This window comes from Chelonoidis abingdonii, chromosome 11 (genome assembly GCF_003597395.2).
Source record: "Chelonoidis abingdonii isolate Lonesome George chromosome 11, CheloAbing_2.0, whole genome shotgun sequence".
Lineage (NCBI taxonomy): Eukaryota > Metazoa > Chordata > Testudines > Testudinidae > Chelonoidis > Chelonoidis abingdonii.
In genome coordinates this window covers 51272090-51288314 of record NC_133779.1, presented here as the reverse complement: position 1 = coordinate 51288314, position 16225 = coordinate 51272090, and the positions used below count along the sequence as shown (strand labels likewise).

The 16225-nt window shown below is 58.1% G+C and overlaps 1 protein-coding gene across 1 annotated transcript; it reads right to left on the bottom strand.

Annotated features, from left to right (window-relative positions):
• Positions 1–5537: 5537 nt before the first annotated feature.
• C2CD4D (C2 calcium dependent domain containing 4D) lies at positions 5538–7027 on the bottom strand. The gene has a single exon (XM_032767990.2). The coding sequence runs from the start codon at positions 6832–6834 to the stop codon at positions 5677–5679; it is 1158 nt and encodes a 385-aa protein (XP_032623881.1). The 5' UTR covers positions 6835–7027; the 3' UTR covers positions 5538–5676.
• Positions 7028–16225: the final 9198 nt, after the last annotated feature.

Here is a 16225-nt window from a genome sequence, read left to right as displayed (position 1 = left end):
CCAGGGCTGGGCTCCAGGAACTCTGGGTTCTGTTCCCATAGTGGCCATAGGATCTTGATGTGACCCTAGGGGCATCACCAAATGTCCCAGCTCCTGCCTGGCCCAGCCCAGGGCAGCTCCTGCAGCCAGTCTCAAGGCATCTCTCCTCCTCTGTGGCAACAGGCTTCCCTGCTCACCCACCAGATTAGCCCTGGCCAGGCTACAGGCTCCACCCCATGTGCCAGATGTGGCACGGGCATCCCAGCTGTGCCCAGAGGCCAGCAGTGCGTGACCATGTGTGTTCCAGCTGTGGCCAGCATTCTAGAAATGGAGAGGCGTGTGTGAGCCAGATGTGCACAGCTGTACTTGCTTAGCAGATCTCTTCCATTACCTCTGTGAGCATGGGTGCTGGGTCACAGTGGGCTGGCTAGACCCTCCTTTAGAAACCAGCTCCCATTTGTGTTTCAAGGCAACTGAATCCAGCAACCTGGCTTCCAGCCCTGCCAGAACTCCCACTCCCCTCCGTGCCCTGCACTGGGCCTCCTCACTGCCAGACAGGACCGGCGCTAGGGCTTTTAGCACCCTAGGCGCACGGCAATTTCGCCACCCCGCACGCTGGTCCCGCGGCTCCGGTGGAGCTGCCGCAGTAATGCCTGCGGAGGGTCTGCTGGTCCGCAGCTCCGGTGGAGCTGCCACAGTTGTGCCTGCGGGAGGTCCACTGGAGCCGCGCGAGCAGCCGACTGTCCGCAGGCACAACTGCAGCAGCTCCACCGGAGCCGCGGACCAGCGGACCCTCCGCAGGCACGACTGCAGCAGCTCCACCGGAGCCGCCTGCCGCCCCCTCCGGCAAAATGCTGCCCACCAATAATCCTGGCACCTTAGGCAATGGCCTAGGCCGCCTAAATGGAAGCGCCGGCCCTGTTGCCAGATGATCTTAGGGGCCAGTGGCTAACCAGGTGCTGGCGTGGGTTCCCCCCGTCTAGGCAGCTTACCTGGCCCCAGAGCCCCTACAGCTGCCATCCTAGTACCAGATATTAAAAGGCCAGTTGTAGTCGGACGACAACCAGCCATGGGGCAACTAAACAAGAGAAGGTGAAATGGGTGGGTCCGATTTACAAACCAGTGGGCGACCCTGATCTGGGCCAGGGTCCAGGTAGCGCCCGACACCATGCGGAGCCCTGTTCTCAGCCAGAGCCGCCAGGTGCTGCCCACTGCACGTAACAGCAATCTCGCTGGTCTGCTCCTGGGCTCAGCAGGCTGCAGCCTTCCCTTCCCGGAGCGCAGGGCCTGTGTTAATGTGCTGCGCTGGAGATCGGCGTTTCTTGGAAACCGGCTCCTGACCTGGCGCAACCTTCGGTGCTTGTGTCCTTCAGGCTCTGCCATAGCGATGGGGAGATAGCAGGGCTCCCTGGGGCCATCCAGCAGGGAGGAGCCTTCCCAATCCCTGCGTTGATGGATTTGACCTGTCAGGGCAGCCCCGTTTCCTTCCCATCACCCCCTTGGGTGTCTTCCCATCCATATCCCGTGGGAACTCCCAAGAGCCTGGAGCCTAACCCAGCAGAACAGGCGGCAGAGCCGGGCGCTGATCATGCTGCAGGGCTGGGTGGACCCATATCCCCTTCCCTCCCCTCTGAGCCAGCGGTAGGGGCAAGGTGTAGGCCTCCCGGGCACCATTGCAAGCAAGTGCTTTTCTGCCAACCCTCCACTGTTATTTCTTTGTATTATGGGAGTGCTGAGACGCCCCAACTGAGATCAGGGCCCCCCTTCTGACAGGCGCTTACCAGACACAGAGTAACTGAGATCGGGGCCCCATCGTGCCAGGTGCTGCCCAGACACAGAGTAACTGAGATTGGGGCCCCATCCTGCCGGGTGCTGCCCAGACACAAAGTAAGCGAGATCAGGGCCCTGTCGTGCCAGGCCTTGCCCAGACACAAAGTAACTGAGATCAGAGCCCCCTCGTGCCAGGTGCTGCCCAGACACAGAGTAACTGAGATCAGGGCCCTATCATGCCGGATGCTGCCCAGACACAGAGTAATTGAGATCAGGGCTCCATAGTGCTGGATGCTGCCCAGACACAGAGTAACTGAGATCAGGGCTCCGTAGTGCTGGATGCTGCCCAGACACAGAGTAACTGAGATCAGGGCCCTGCCCTGCCGGGCGCTGCCCAGAAACAAAGTAAGTGAGATCAGGGCCTCATCATGCCAAGTGCTGCCCAGACACAAAGTAAGCGAGATCAGGGCCCGGTTGTGCCAGGCCTTGCCCAGACACAAAGTAACTGAGATCAGAGCCCCCTCGTGCCAGGTGCTGCCCAGACACAGAGTAATTGAGATCAGGGCCCCGTCGTGCCGGATGCTGCCCAGACACAGAGTAACCGACATCAGGGCCCGTCGTGCTGGGCGCTGCACAGACAGAGAGAGTCCCTGCCCCAAAGAGGTCACAGACAAGCTAAGACAAGAGGCAACAAGTGGGTATTAAAAATTCTTTCCCTGGATTTCGTCTTCCGTATTTGCACAATAGATCTAGCTCCGTTGTTAAGGAAGATTCCCCAAGCTTTACCTGTGTTTATTCCAAGAATCCCCTTGGCCCAGTTCCTTCCAGTTCAGCAGGTTTCGAAAGAGAATGTCTTTGTTAGTGTCTTCCACTGGAGGGTTTCATTCATTAATTCAGCCTCATCACCCCAATAGGAGGATGCCTTTCTACAGATGGGGAAACTGAGGCACAGAGAAGGGAAGCAATTTGTCCAAGGTCACAGTGAGTCAGTGGGAATGGGAGTCTTGATTCCATGTCACCTCCACTAACCACTAGACCCCTCTCCCCACCCAGAACAAGGAATAGAAACCTGTCCTGGCTCCTAAATGCCTATGAGGGGAAACTGAGGCACGGAGAGTCATCCGCCCCTCTCCCCTGCCAGTACTACACAGCAAACCAGTGACAGAGCTGGGAATGGAAGCCAGGAGTCCTAACTCCCCATGCCCCACTCTTCTAACCACCAGACACGCTTGTCCCCCAGATTAAGGAAGAGCCCCCACAGCTGATTCCCCTCTGCTGGGCCGAGGCAAACTGCAGAGAATGGGGCTGCAGCCGGGCTGATCCTTTGCCCAGCAGTGCCCTCTGCTGGGCATCCCATTGAAGGCTGCTTTTGCTGTTGTTTCACTGGGGCTTGGCACACCAGACAGCCACCTCCCCAAGGCCAGCAGCCCTCCTGCGGCCAGGCCAGACCAGGCCCGTGGGCTGGCTTCTCCCACGCTGCACGTACTCTGGGGGTTTGAGCCTCTCCATCCTTCCCAGCCTGTCAGCATCTTGCCCATTCAACACCCTGCCCCACCGAAGGGGGATTTAGGGGCCTTGTCGATGTCGCTTGCCCCTATAGACCCACCCGAATGTCACAGTCGCACCCTGCTTGGGGGAAGCACTAGGATCTCGCGCTAGAAAGGATGGGACAAAACCGGCCATGCCTCCCCCGCCCTGGTTCTGATCCCCCCAGCCCAGCAGCCCTGCACGCCATCCCCCACACACCCGCTGATGGGAATAGAGGAGGGGGTGGCTAGGGGGGCAGTGGTGACATCCTGCTGTTTGCAGAGCAGGGCCTTGGCAAACAAACCTTCCCCTGCCAGCTGCAAAGACCAACAGAGCTGAATGGTTGGGAGGGGAATCCATGGAGGTGGGGAGCACAAGGGACTTGGGGGGAGGGAGCTGGGTCAGAGTGGGGAAGAGCCATGGGGCGCAGCAGCGAGACCGGGGGGGGTGAGACGCAGAGGGGTTTGCTGGCTGGGCTCCCTCCCTCCATGAGGCCTGAGTGCCTGCCATGAGCTAAGCCTCCCGCCCCCCCGGCATGTGCCAGGGCCTGCTCTCTGCTGGCACTGAGCCCCCTGCCCTGTGCCAATGCCCCCTTCCACACCCCAGTGCACTGCTTGCTGCAGGGTTTCCTGCCTTCTTGAGGCGGGGGTGGGAGCCATCAGGATGAAAGTGGTGTGAGATGCTCAGGTCCAATGGCAGTGGGGGGCTCTGTGCCTGCTCCCCCAGGGCCTCATTCTGATCGACGGGGGTGACTTCTCCAGAAACATTCGCTCTTCCCTGTGTTCCGAGGGGCCGAGGCGCAGGCTGGCTGGTGAAGCTGCTCGTGCAGCGCCGGGCGCATTCTGGTTGCTGCAGTGCCAGGTGTTTGCTCTCTCTCAAGAACAATGCCACAAAGCCCCTGACGGTGCCCACTCTGGGGTGGCAGAAGTGTTGAATGTCCCATTACCATCCGCCCCACCTCTGGGGGGCATTACGGCCGCCCCATTGCAAGCCCTCCTGTCTCCCTCTGCAGGTCTGCCCCCCTGCCTTCAGGGCCCGACGCCCACCCATGCTGCCATCCCCCCTCCCCTGTGAGGAATTGGCCACGGGGCAGGGACTGGAGTGGGGCTCCCCCAGAATGGCCACCAGTGGGTTTCCCGTCCATGTCCTCAAGGTTCTGTGCCTGCCACAGAGTTAGATGGCTTCCCAACCATGCCATGGTGCCCATGCCAGCACCCCAGGGAGCCCTGAGCCAGTGAGGAGCAGGGGGTCCCTGGCCTGCCCCAGCTGTGGCACAGGCCCCTCGGTGCCTGAGCCAAAGCCTGCTGAAGCCCTTCCATTTACCTTGCTCAGGCCCCATGCGAGGGCGAGGGGGGCTGGCCCTTTCATGCCAGCCGGGCCTATTGGGGTGCACATGCATCCCCGGCATGGCATTCCCTTTGGGCCCAGCGAGTGGGGGTGGGGCACACACTGACATCCTGCAGGGGCGAGGGGGGGTCATAGACATGACATCATTGTGCAGCCGCCTCTCCCCCTGCAGTCTGTTGGCCCTTTTCTTCCCTTGTCCCGCTCAGCCACTCGACGGGGGAGGAGGCTGTTGCTTTCTACCCTTGTGGCACCTGCAGTGTGGGTTGTGTCGCCCTCTTGTGGCTGATTCACAGAAGAGGGTAAGAACCTACTACTGAGAGCTGTTGCTAGAGTTCCACCTCTAGTGCCAGCAGCAGGGGCCTCCCGACTGTAGTACTGGAGGCTACAGGTTCAGACCCCTGCCGGAGCGGCCGTGGTCTCCCCCAGCTCAGAGCTCTGGGGCAGGAGGGGGTGGCTGGCTGGCTGGCTGTCAGCTTTCTCTTCTCCTATTTGCAAACTCAGCTGTCGAGTCTCTTCTCCCCTTCCCTCCCCCGTCCCTGCAGCAGGAACCGGATCCAGAGGTGGCACATGTTGCGGGCAGAGCGAGACACCTCCTCACATTGCTAGGTGGAGAGAAACTGCTGGAGTCAGAGCAAGGGAGGGGAGGCAATGGGAGGGGATAAGGGGCTGGGCAAAGGGTGGCGCATGCTACACACTCTCTCCATGAAGCCTGGCCCTCTCCCTGCTGCAGCCTGCGCCCCCACATGCAGTCACAGCCGGGGTCCCATGCAGCACAGGCTCCTTTTTATTATCAAAAAATAAACAGTTCGCTGGGCACCAGGCAGCCAGCGCCCCCTGCACAGAGAGCCTGGGGGCCAGCGCTCACCCCTGCTGAGCGCTCCCACAGGTGGTGGGCTAAGCCCTTGTCCATCCGGGGCTGGGGCAGCCCGGTCATTTCGGGATCAGGGTGGGAAAGTTGCTCGGCCGTACCCATAGGTCCTCCAGCACCCCAAAACTTGGCTCTCTGATTCTCCCTCCTCCCAGGCCCCTACTAGGAGCAAGCGCCACTGGGCCCTAGGGGGGCAGCAGGGCAGGCAGCGGGACCTCGGCCTTGCCCAGCACGGCATCCTGCCTCATGCCGCAGCCCTTGTTGACTGCCTTGAGCCGGAGGCGGCGGGCAGGCAGCTCGTGGGGCGCCAGGCCCTCGAAGAAGAAGTCCTCATTGAAGATGGGGCTCCGGCTCCTCTTGACCACGGCGCTGCGCTGCTTCTGCGCCTTGCCCGGTTGCAGCTGCAGGGCCACGCAGCAGCCAACGCACTGGGGGTCGCAGGGCCGCGGGTAGAGCCCCTCGGCGCTGACCAGCCGGACATGCAGGCACCAGCTGGCCGGGACGTACTTGGAGGAGAGGCGCAGGCACCCGCCTCGGCTCAGCGCCACCGTGTTCTCCTGGGCCACCCGTGCAGGGCGGCAGATGAAATCCAAGGGGGAGAAGGGTGGGGGAGCCAACCTGGCCACTGCCCCCCAGCTTGGCTCGGTCTGTCGGCGTGGGAAGCTGGGGCTGTCGTCCGTAGAGCTGGCTTCCTCGGCAGACAGCGAGCTGGCCCGGCCCCCCGCCTGGGCATCCAGGGTGCGGCTGCATAGGGGCCGGCCCCAGTGGGCCTGGCAGGCCAGCGGGTGCCCCAGCACTGGAAAGCTGAAGGGCGAGGAACCTGCAGAGGAGGCCGTGTCGCTGTCCAAGGCATCGGGCTGGGAGACGGGCCGCCAGGGCCGCAGCTCTGGGGGCAGGAGCCTGGCGCCGGGCTCGGGGGAGAGGTCAAGGGAGATGTGGTGGGGTGGGCACATGCTGTGAAAGAGGGACTCCCTTCGGCGCGTGTGGGGGCTCTCGGGCAAGAGGAGGAAGCCCCCTGGGTTGACAAGGTGGGACATGGAGCAGGCAGGGGGGAGCTGATGGCCAGCCTCACCCTCTGCCCTGGCCATGGGGTCCTGGTGCAGGCTCTGCGCGTGGGTGACATGCCGATCGGCAGCTCTGATCAGGGCCTTGTGTGTCTCCAGGCTCCCGGTCCCTTGGGGGCTCTGCTGGGAACCTGGGCTCCCGCCCAGGGCTCTGCCATACAGGGTGGAGAGTTTGGGGGGGATGAAAAACTTGGGGATCCGGTCGGGGGTGAGGACGTTGGGGCAGGTGGGCAGCGGGCCCGGCTTCCTGTTCGTGGCCCTTGGTCTGGAGAGAAACATCTCAGTGGAGTCGGGGGCTGAGGGAGCCGGGGGCTGCAACCCGGGCAGAGATTCAGCTGCCAGGGAGCAGGTCGCTGGGCAGCTTCCCCCTCCAGAGGAAACCCAGTCTGGGGCCTGAAGTCAAAAGCCTCCTAGGAAGAACCAGAAGCAGCAGGTTAAAGCCTTGGAGGGTGGAAGGGGCTGGATCGCCAGCCCTGGAGGCCCCCGTCCTCTCTTCATCCTGGAGAGCTGGCTCTGAAGTGGGGTGGGGGGAGGGACCCAGAGCAGTCGGGGGCAGGGGCTGGCCTCTCTTGCACCTTACAGCCCCGGAGCCTTTGCCAAGGCAAACGCTAGCACTGGTGTTCATGCAGTGCACACCCCTACGGACTCACCTCCCGGGAGCTACCCCCACCCAACAGCCCCCTCAAACCCAGCCCCCTTGAGGCACATGACTCCTGGGACCCACTACCAACGGAGCATGGCTCACACCCAAGGGCAGCGGGGCCTTCCTGCCCTGTGCGCCAGGAGCTGGGGGGAAGGGGGCAGATGATGCCCTGGCCAAAAGGGTGGCACTCACGCAGCGCAGCTGGAGAAAGGAGTCAGACACCATCTCATGGCAGAGCAGAGGAGTCATTGGGCCCAGCAAACATCTCCCATGGCCCCTCGCGAACGAGTGTTTTCCTCGGCTAGGAACCCATCCAGCTGCTTAAATTCCAGAGCCCCTGGGCTGGCAGTAATCTCCCGGGGTGGGGCAGAGCTGTGCTAGGGGCCTGGGCAGTGGAGTGAAGCGCTAGGGCCCTGATATGCGGCCTCATGTTTCAATAGCCAGAGAGGCTAAGAGTTCAGGTGGGATGGAAGAATCTGCCCCATCGCTCAAGTGGCAAAGAAGGACCAGCTGACATTGCTCTTGTCTAGTCCTTGGGTTGGAGGGTCTCAAACCACGCAGGTATCATTGTGCCCATTTCACAGATGGGGTAACTGAGGCAGAGAGGAGAAAGGATTCTCACAAGGTGACTCAGTGGGACTAGAACCTAGGTTTGCAGGACTGTAGGTACTAAACATCACTGCCTCCGTATCTCAGGAGTCTTGGCTCCCTCTCCACCCCACTGCACCTTGTCTGAGAGCTGGGGATAGGACCCAGAAGTCCTGACTCCCAGTGCCACCGACTCTAATATGCTAGCCCCATTCTCCTCCTACAGCTAGGACTAGAAGCCAGGAGTCCTAACTCCCAGCCCCCCTCTGCTTTAATCAGCAGCACTGATGTTTTAAAATACTGGAGTCATTTTTGCCAGTAGCAATGAGAGATTTTTAAAAGCCCTTAAACCCCACCATCCTGCCCCTCCCAATCTGCAGAGCCAGTGGGCCCCAAGTCGCATTTCCCAACCCCAACCCCAACCCACAAGGAGAGTCCTCCATCCTCTGCACTGCTGAGCTCCAAAAGGCTGTGTGTCTCCTCCAGACGCCTTGGCCGGGGGAGCTGCCAGCGCTGCCTCATCAAAGGGTAATCAGCCAACATGGCACTAGGGCAAAAAACCAACTGCCATGCTTAGAAACTGCACCCCTCACCCCCATCTCTCCTGCCACCCCAGGCCTGAACTACCCGCCATCAAAGCCCCTCGCTGCATCCTGGCCGGTTTTCCCTCCCGCCCCTGTAGAAGCCAAGCTGGAAAAGTTCTCTGGTGTAAACAGCTCCCTCTTCAAAGTGGGATCAAGGCTTGGCCCAGAACAACAGCCCTTGTCCTTACCTGCCTTTAGCGCTCTCCTCAGCAGGAAGCTCGGCTTCACGCTCTCCCTGCTCTGCCAGAGCAGCTGGGACCCGCCAGCCTTTGCCACAGGGTTTATAGCGCTCGGCTCCCAGTGTCATTCTCTGTGTCAGCCAGCTGCTGGGAAGGGAGACAGGGACCCCACTGCTCACAGATTCCCTTCGCAGCAGAGGGCTCCATCATAAAGAGCAAGCGCCACCCCGGCGATGGATATTTATGACCACGCATGGATTGAGGAAGGAAGGAAGCAAGCAGCCCCTGGGCCGCAGCCTGGCTCCGCACAGACGCCACTCACGGCAGGCAAGATGTCTTTGTTTCCAGTTCGTGGCAGGGCACTTTATCGAGTTTGTTTCGCCTAGGTCACCGGGGGGCGGGGAAGGGTGCCTCGGGCAACGTGGCTGGGAGGAGCGGTACAAAGGGCGTTTTCTTCCCCATGCTGGAGTCGCTTGCTGCACTTGTCCCAGCCCTGGGTTCAAATCTCCTGACTCCAATCCCTGAAATGCCACTTCTCCAGCAAGGTGGAGGCCACCGGACAACGTGGCGTTCCTGAGCCTCCCCGCAGGGCAAGAGGAATCCGCTCCACAGCCCTTATGAATGGAGCGCACGGCTCAGTTACGGCACGCTCACATAGAGGATAAGAGCCTACTATAGCCACAAGTTGATAGACTTAATTGGTCTCAGCTTGTGATGTTAGTGGTGAATATCTCCCCCTCCCCGCCAAACATAAGGGCCTAAATCCCTGTAATCTCTACATAGCTCAGTGGGGGAAGCTAGTATTTTGGCTGAGGAGGTCCTGGGTTGAATCTCAGCTGGCAGTGGTTAGTTGCACTAATAGGATAATCCTCTGGGGAAGGAGCAAAGAGCAGGTTCTCTGTTTACCTGAGGCTGACCCCCCTGCTCCTTCTGGCTCTGCACCAGGAGTCGTGTCCTGCCTTGCCAAGGGCGGCGCTGGCCAAACAATAGCGCGCCACAGGCTGGTGCAGCTCCTTGACCGAACTTGTTGGCTTAGTAACGAGCCGTTGGCGGCTGGGTTTGAATTCGGACCCAGCTGGCAGCGAGGGGAAGTCTCTGCTGGCCGGCGGCTGCTCAGGAAAACAAGTTGCTGGGTCTCAGCCCCCCTGCCATGGGCAGGCGGCCACATCAGAAAGCCTCCATTGCGATTGGGTCCATTGGCAGCTGAATGGGCCATGACAACCGACCTCCCCATACGAGCCATCCCCACTAATCAGCGTAGAGGCAGCTTGCCCTTCTATTGCCCGTGCTAGCCCTTCCCTGGCCCAGGCCCAGGCCCAGGCCCATCTCACTAGCCCCTGCAGCACCAAGAAATCCCTGGGACTTTGCATCTTCCCTCCCTCTCATCGAACGCTTGACAGGCTTTGCCTGATGTGATGCCGCTCCTTCTTCGGGCTTTGTTCCCCTCGTGCTGCCCCAGGATGTGCTGGGTCACATCCAATAACACAGGACAAAGCGGCTTTTGTGGCTGGATTTCACTGCTGCGTTTGGGACGTGTGCAGAATCTTTGTGCCTTTTGGTAGATCCTAGCAGCACCTCCCCTGAGATTCTTGGCTGAGCCAGCCGGCACGGGAAGGCTAACAGGGCGTAGGGTGCTCACCTGCCTTGTGGGAAACCTGGGTTCAATTCCCAGCTCTGCCACAGACTCCTGGCATGACCCACGGCAAATCCTGGTGTTGCACTGTGCCTCAGTTTCCCCAAGTGTCCCATGAGGCTAGGAGCACTGCCCTGCTTTATTTTCTATGAAAATAATTCCATTACAGACTGGGAGCTGCTCCGAGAGGAAGGTGATGAGGGCTGTATAAAAACCGTAGACCAGCCTGCTTAGGGCAGGCCTGAAATTGGCCCAGCGTTGCAAGAGGGTGACAAAGGAAGGAGGTTTTCAGGCAGTCCAGCGTTGACAGAGGAAGGGGCACTAACCAGTGGACAGGGAGGATTCACCGTCTTTGGGAGCCGGGAGAGCAAGGTGGGATGGCTTCGGAATGATCGGTTTCTGGACCAGAAGTCCCGGGTTTAGAGCAGGAATCTTGACCACGCAGGAGGGGAGAGCAGCTGATCACGACACTCCGGCTGTCTTTAGATGAACTTGCTAGGCATCTCATATGGATTGTCACTTTCAGACTCTTCCCCCGGGGTCTGATTGGCAAGGACCAGGCATGGGGGGCAGCAAATTCACCTTCCCTGCCAGCATATGGCACAGGTCACAGGCATCTCTCACCTCATCACCCTCTGCCTCCTGTGGCCCACAGGTGCTTAGTCTCTGGGGGACTGTGAGAGTTGCATCTAATCCAGGCTGCTGGGCTCCATATGAGGGTGACAGGGTGGGGTTGGGTGGCCCGTAATGCGCAGGTCAGATGCAATGTTGAGGTGGTCCCTGCTGATTTTAGCCTCTGACTAACGTCCTTTGCAGACGCCTTCTCAGAATCTGGACTCAGAAATGGAGGCCTGCCCTCCAGCCTCCTTGTCAAAATCTTGGCCCAGGATGGAAGGGAGTGAGCATGGGAGGGGATGAGGATGGATCACGCACATGACACTTTCTGCCATCTCTGCTCCACTAGGAGACACCGTCCCACCCCAGTGCACAATGACCTGGCCTCACTTAGTCCCCCCTTGGTCACCCCTTGGCTCTGCTGCAGCAACGTGGCAGACCTGGGCACGAAGACATCAGCACCCCAGAAACTGCCCCTCGCTCGTAGCATTGCCACGCATCTCCTCAGCAACGTAGGCTGTCACAAGCTCATCGCACCTGTCCTCTGCTTGCTGCGCCGGCTTCCCACTGGCTACCAAATCCAAGGCAAGGTCTCGCTCCTCCTCTACAAGGTGCTCCAGGGCCTACGGCCGGGGAGGATGACAGAGCCTGGCTTCGCAGTATGAAGATGGTGGGCGATAATTTCTCTCCCCTGACACACGGGCTGCCGTACAGATGTCTGAGCGGGAGAAGAACTTTCTCTGGGGGCCAATCCCAGATTGTGGAACGACCCGCACCAGGAACTCAGGCCCATCCAAGGACAAGGGACATTTCTCTGACCTGCCTTCCCTACCACAGAGGCACGTGTGTGCTACCAAAACCAGACACTTCACTGCACACGTCTCCCCCAGGGGACAGGATGAGCAACCAAGCCACACGAGACAGATATTAGTCACGCTGCTCTCTCAGATACTGCGGTGATGAGTGCGGTGTAAGCACCCCCACAGAATAGAAACAAAATAGTTCATCTCGCATCTCCCTCCCCTCCGAGCCCCCAGTGTTCTGCAGACATCACTGAGATAATAAGACAGAAAGTATCATATTGCCTCTCTATAAATCCCTGATACACCCACATCTTGAATACAGCGCGCAGAGGTGGTCACCCCATCTCAAAAAAGATCTAGAAAGGTTCAGAAAAGGTCAACATAAATGATTAGGGGAGTCATTAGGCTCCAGTCTCCCGCACAGCTGTGCAGTGACTCTGCTTCGTACCCCCCATTCAGGAGCCTGCACCCCAGCCCCGGCTGGGCGGGAAGATGCTTTTGAAACAGGAGGGAGGTTAAGACGAGGCCAGACAAGTGACGTTTCGTAGGAGACTTCAACCTGGTCAGGGAACGAGGCTAAATAAGCCACCCCTGTGTCCCCTTTCAGTCCCGAAGCAAGGATTGCAAACAGCCTGCAGCAGCACCATGCGATGGGTAGGGGCTCAGAAAATTATGACTTTAGGAGGAGGAAAACTGCCTAGATTGTGGCTTTGGCTCATTTTTAAGTCCCCGCCTCGCGAATATAGGTCAAATGCTTCCCAACCTCGCTGATGCTGGGTGTGTTGGGAACAGGCTGGTGGCAGGGAACGGAGCCAGCCTGGTTAAATAAACCCTGGAAGTGCTGCGCCACTGAACTCTCCTTCTATCGCACAGATAGTGCAGCAGGCAAACAAAGGCACAGATCAGTGGGAACTGGAGCGCTAATATCCCTCGGAAACTCCCAACCCCAGAAGTTATTCTCTAAACTGCACTGTTCAGAGTAGCAGCAGCTGGTTTTGTTGTTAACACAGCCCTTAATCCCTTTGCCAAGGGACGTGTCTCTGCTACATGTAACAGGAAAGGCGCACGAGGCAAACGGCACACGCAGCAAGGGAGATGGGTGGGTGGGGGTTCTGAGCTCCGGTGAAGAATGGAGACCCAAACAAACATCTTCAAGGAATCTCTGTGGCACCTCCTGGGCTGAATGCTCCAGTGATCATTACGCACAGGCCTCTCGGCAAGGGGGGTTTGCCTCATGAAGACTGTGCACAACCTGGGTAACTCCTTGGCAAATGCACAAGGGAAGCAGAGGATAGAGCCGGATCTTCCACTGGCACACAACCACTGATCTCGACGGAGCGACACCGATTTCCCAAAGTGCTTATGTGGAGTGCTGGAGTGAGAGCCTTTGAGCTTGCCCTGTTCATCTCAAGTGGGTGCAGGGCAGGCTGCCCCCATGCTTCCCGAATCTAGCCACCGCTGTGGCACACTGAGTGGTGGGGGGGCGGTTAACTCATTCAATCCGAGGCATCTCTGCTGCAGCAACCAATGAAGGGATCGGTCACTGGGTGAACTTTTGGGAGGGTGACACCCATCTGCTGAGCTCTGGCTCAAAAGACCAGGCACATTTCACCTCTGAACAGCTGCCCACTGTCGGGGTCAACAATGTGATGCAGGTGTAAAAAAGGCGAATATCATCCTGGGGTGTATTAACAGGGGTGTTGCACGCAAGACACGGGAGATTCTTGTCCCCATCTACACAGCACTGGTGAGGCCTCAGCCAGAGTCCCATGTCCAGTTCTGTGTGCCACCCTTTAGGAAGGATGTGGGCAAACTGGAGAGAGTCCAGAAGAGAGAAGCAAAAATGATCAAATGTTTAGAAACCCTGACGTGTGAGGGAGGTTAAAAAAAGACAACTGGGCAGGTTTAGTCCCAAGAAAAGACAACGGATGAGGGAAACCTGATAACAGTCCTCAAATATGTGAAGAAGAGACAGCCATCCTCTGTTCTCCAGGTCGACTGGAGTAGGACAAGAAGTAACGGGTCTAATTTGCAGCAAGGTAGAGTTAGGTTAGATTGAGATTAGGAAAGTTTCTAGTGCTGAGGTTAGTTCAGCTCTGGAACCGGCGTCCAAGGGAGGTTGTGGAATCCCCGTCACTAGAGGTTTTTAAGATCAGGATGGACAAACCCCCGTCACGGATACTCTAGGTTTACTTGGCCCTGGCTCAGTGCAGGGGGCTGGACTAGGTGCCCCCTCGAGGTCCCTTCCGGCCCAACACTGCTATGCTTCTAATCTTCAGTGGCTATTTGTATTGCAAGGCCAGGTTACAAAGGTATTTATGTGCCTAAAGACACAGAGAGCCACATAATGGGATTTCTCAAAGCACCAAACCTCTGTCCTCATCCGAAACACTCCCAGGATAAGCTCGAACCTGCTCTGCTTCAGCTTCACATGCCCCGTCCATTGGCCCACACGCACTTAGACTGCTGCCAGGTACACAGCAAAGGGGCCCCAGTGAAATAGGTCATGTGTGTGCAAACCCTTAGGGCTGTGAATTCCATGGGAGTTAGGCACCCTGTGAAAACCCAACAAGCACTGCTTGCTAACCAATGGCAGATCTGTGCAAGCCCAGCACAGAGCCAGCCCCTGCTCCACAAGGCTTACATTCGATGTGTAGGACAGCAGGTGAATAAAGTCAGGCAGATGGGGGAGCACTGGAAGATTTTTCAGAGGTGCCCCACTCCCCTTGGAAATTAGACAATATTAGCCTGCATAGAAAGCCGCATTGCACGGCAGCTGCCTAGCCACAGGTGAGGGGTTTATTTAAATAGGCAGCATGGTAGAAGGAAGTTTAATGAGAGTCCATACGCACCCGAGCCGGCTTTGAACCCGCCATCTCCAGCCAATAGCCTCTGGCTTCCGCCGCGATCTTCACGCCCAAGCAGCTTTCCAGCTGCTGGCCTGCTCCGGAAAGGGATCCGCTGTTCCCAGCAGCCCCTTGACTCGAGTCCCAGAGGTTTAAAGGCAAACCTGATCGCCAGCTTGGTCAAAACAAGACCACCGCTCCCCTGGGAGACCATGGAGCCGTACCAGAAAGCACATGACAAGGAGAGAACATTATTTCCACGCTGAGCACCGTCCGACCCGTTTAGCAGCCACCACCCTCTCCCCATCAGCTCTGGCCTACAAAACACACTGTCGGGGCTCAATACGTTAAAATAAAATCCTCCCAGCATCCTGTTTTCCTCCCTCCTGCTTCCCCTTGCACCCTCTGTTCTCTGGCTCTCATGCAGGAAGTGTCTTTAATTAAACAGCACCATCAACACTGCCAGCAGCAACAACAGTACGTCTTCGCAGTGGGGTTATCACTGGTGATTGGTACCTGGCTTAGCCTAGCCTGGGTGGCAGCAGCCATGTGGCAAAGCCCTGCCTAGGTGACTGTATTCTCAGTGGCGCCATGCTCCCGCGGGTGTGTCGCTGAGACTTCTGGAGGTGGATCTACATCAGCCAGAGTCACCTCTTCATGGCTCTAATCCTGGCCATTGTGTTCCAGTGTCCATAGGGATGGTCTCTTCTCAGGGCCATTGTTTAACCTTTCCTGCTCAGCTCCCCTAACGGCTGCTTTTGATCTAAGGCCATAGCAAGTGACCTGTCTTATTCCCCCCCGCTCCCCGCCACAGACCTGCAAATAATAGAATTCATTCTCCCCAAAATCCGAGCCCCGCCTGGGCAGTTGGCATTCTGACACACGTGAGCTGGTCGAGAATAAACCCTAGGGCTCCCTGGCTGTGCTTACTCTGACCTGCTACCGCAGGTGAAAACTACAAGCAGCCTCGTCTTTGCTAGGGTTTAGTGTGTAAACGTGGTAAAGGAAGCATCCTTTTTCCTCGCGTGGATGCATGCTTATACAGAAGGCTTAAGCCTGCTCTAGGTTACATTGGGAAGGGCTCTGCGATTGTACCCCCACAGCTATACTGATAAACGCCTCAGCGTGGACCCAGTACCACGGTTGTAGGGCATTTCAGAGCAGCGTGGCTTACCTCACGTCACCAAAGCAGATTAAACTAGAGCAGCACAGGCACTTTTAGACAGATGTCCTAGTGTCTACACCAGGCAGGGCTGCTGCTTTAATTCCACCAGCACAATTGATGCGGCAAAACGGGTAAGTATAGACGATGCCTTTATTGCACCTAGTAACGATGAAGTAATAATAAGCCCCAGTGCCTCTTGTCGCACGTGGATGTTCTATCCCCTAGGCAGCACTACCTGGCTCGTGGTGCTGTGTGCGGGGAAACAATTGGACACGGGCCTGTCTTCACTCTGCTTCCTTTTTACCCTAAGAGAGACCCAATTAACTCAAAGTAATTCAACAGCCGTGGAAAGGCAGGCGCAGACCCGACCCTCCCGTGTTTGATCAAGGCTACATTTTGTTCTTTCCCCTCACGATCAGCCTCTGAGGAAGAAGACCAAAGGTGGGGGTGTGCTCACTCCCGTTTTTTTACAACTGTGTTAAGTGCCTCCAGTTATTGGCAGCGAGGGAGCTCCAGGTACAGCACAGACAACCCCATGTGTCAGTAAGGTCAGGTCTAGTCTGCATCGCACAGGCCAGAGATCGCGTAGATTCCAAGAGGGACACTGATATGGC

Coding starts and splice junctions, on each gene's coding strand:
- C2CD4D (XM_032767990.2), bottom strand. CDS start 6,834: ATGTTTCTCTCCAGACCAAGGGCCACGAACAGGAAGCCGGGCCCGCTG.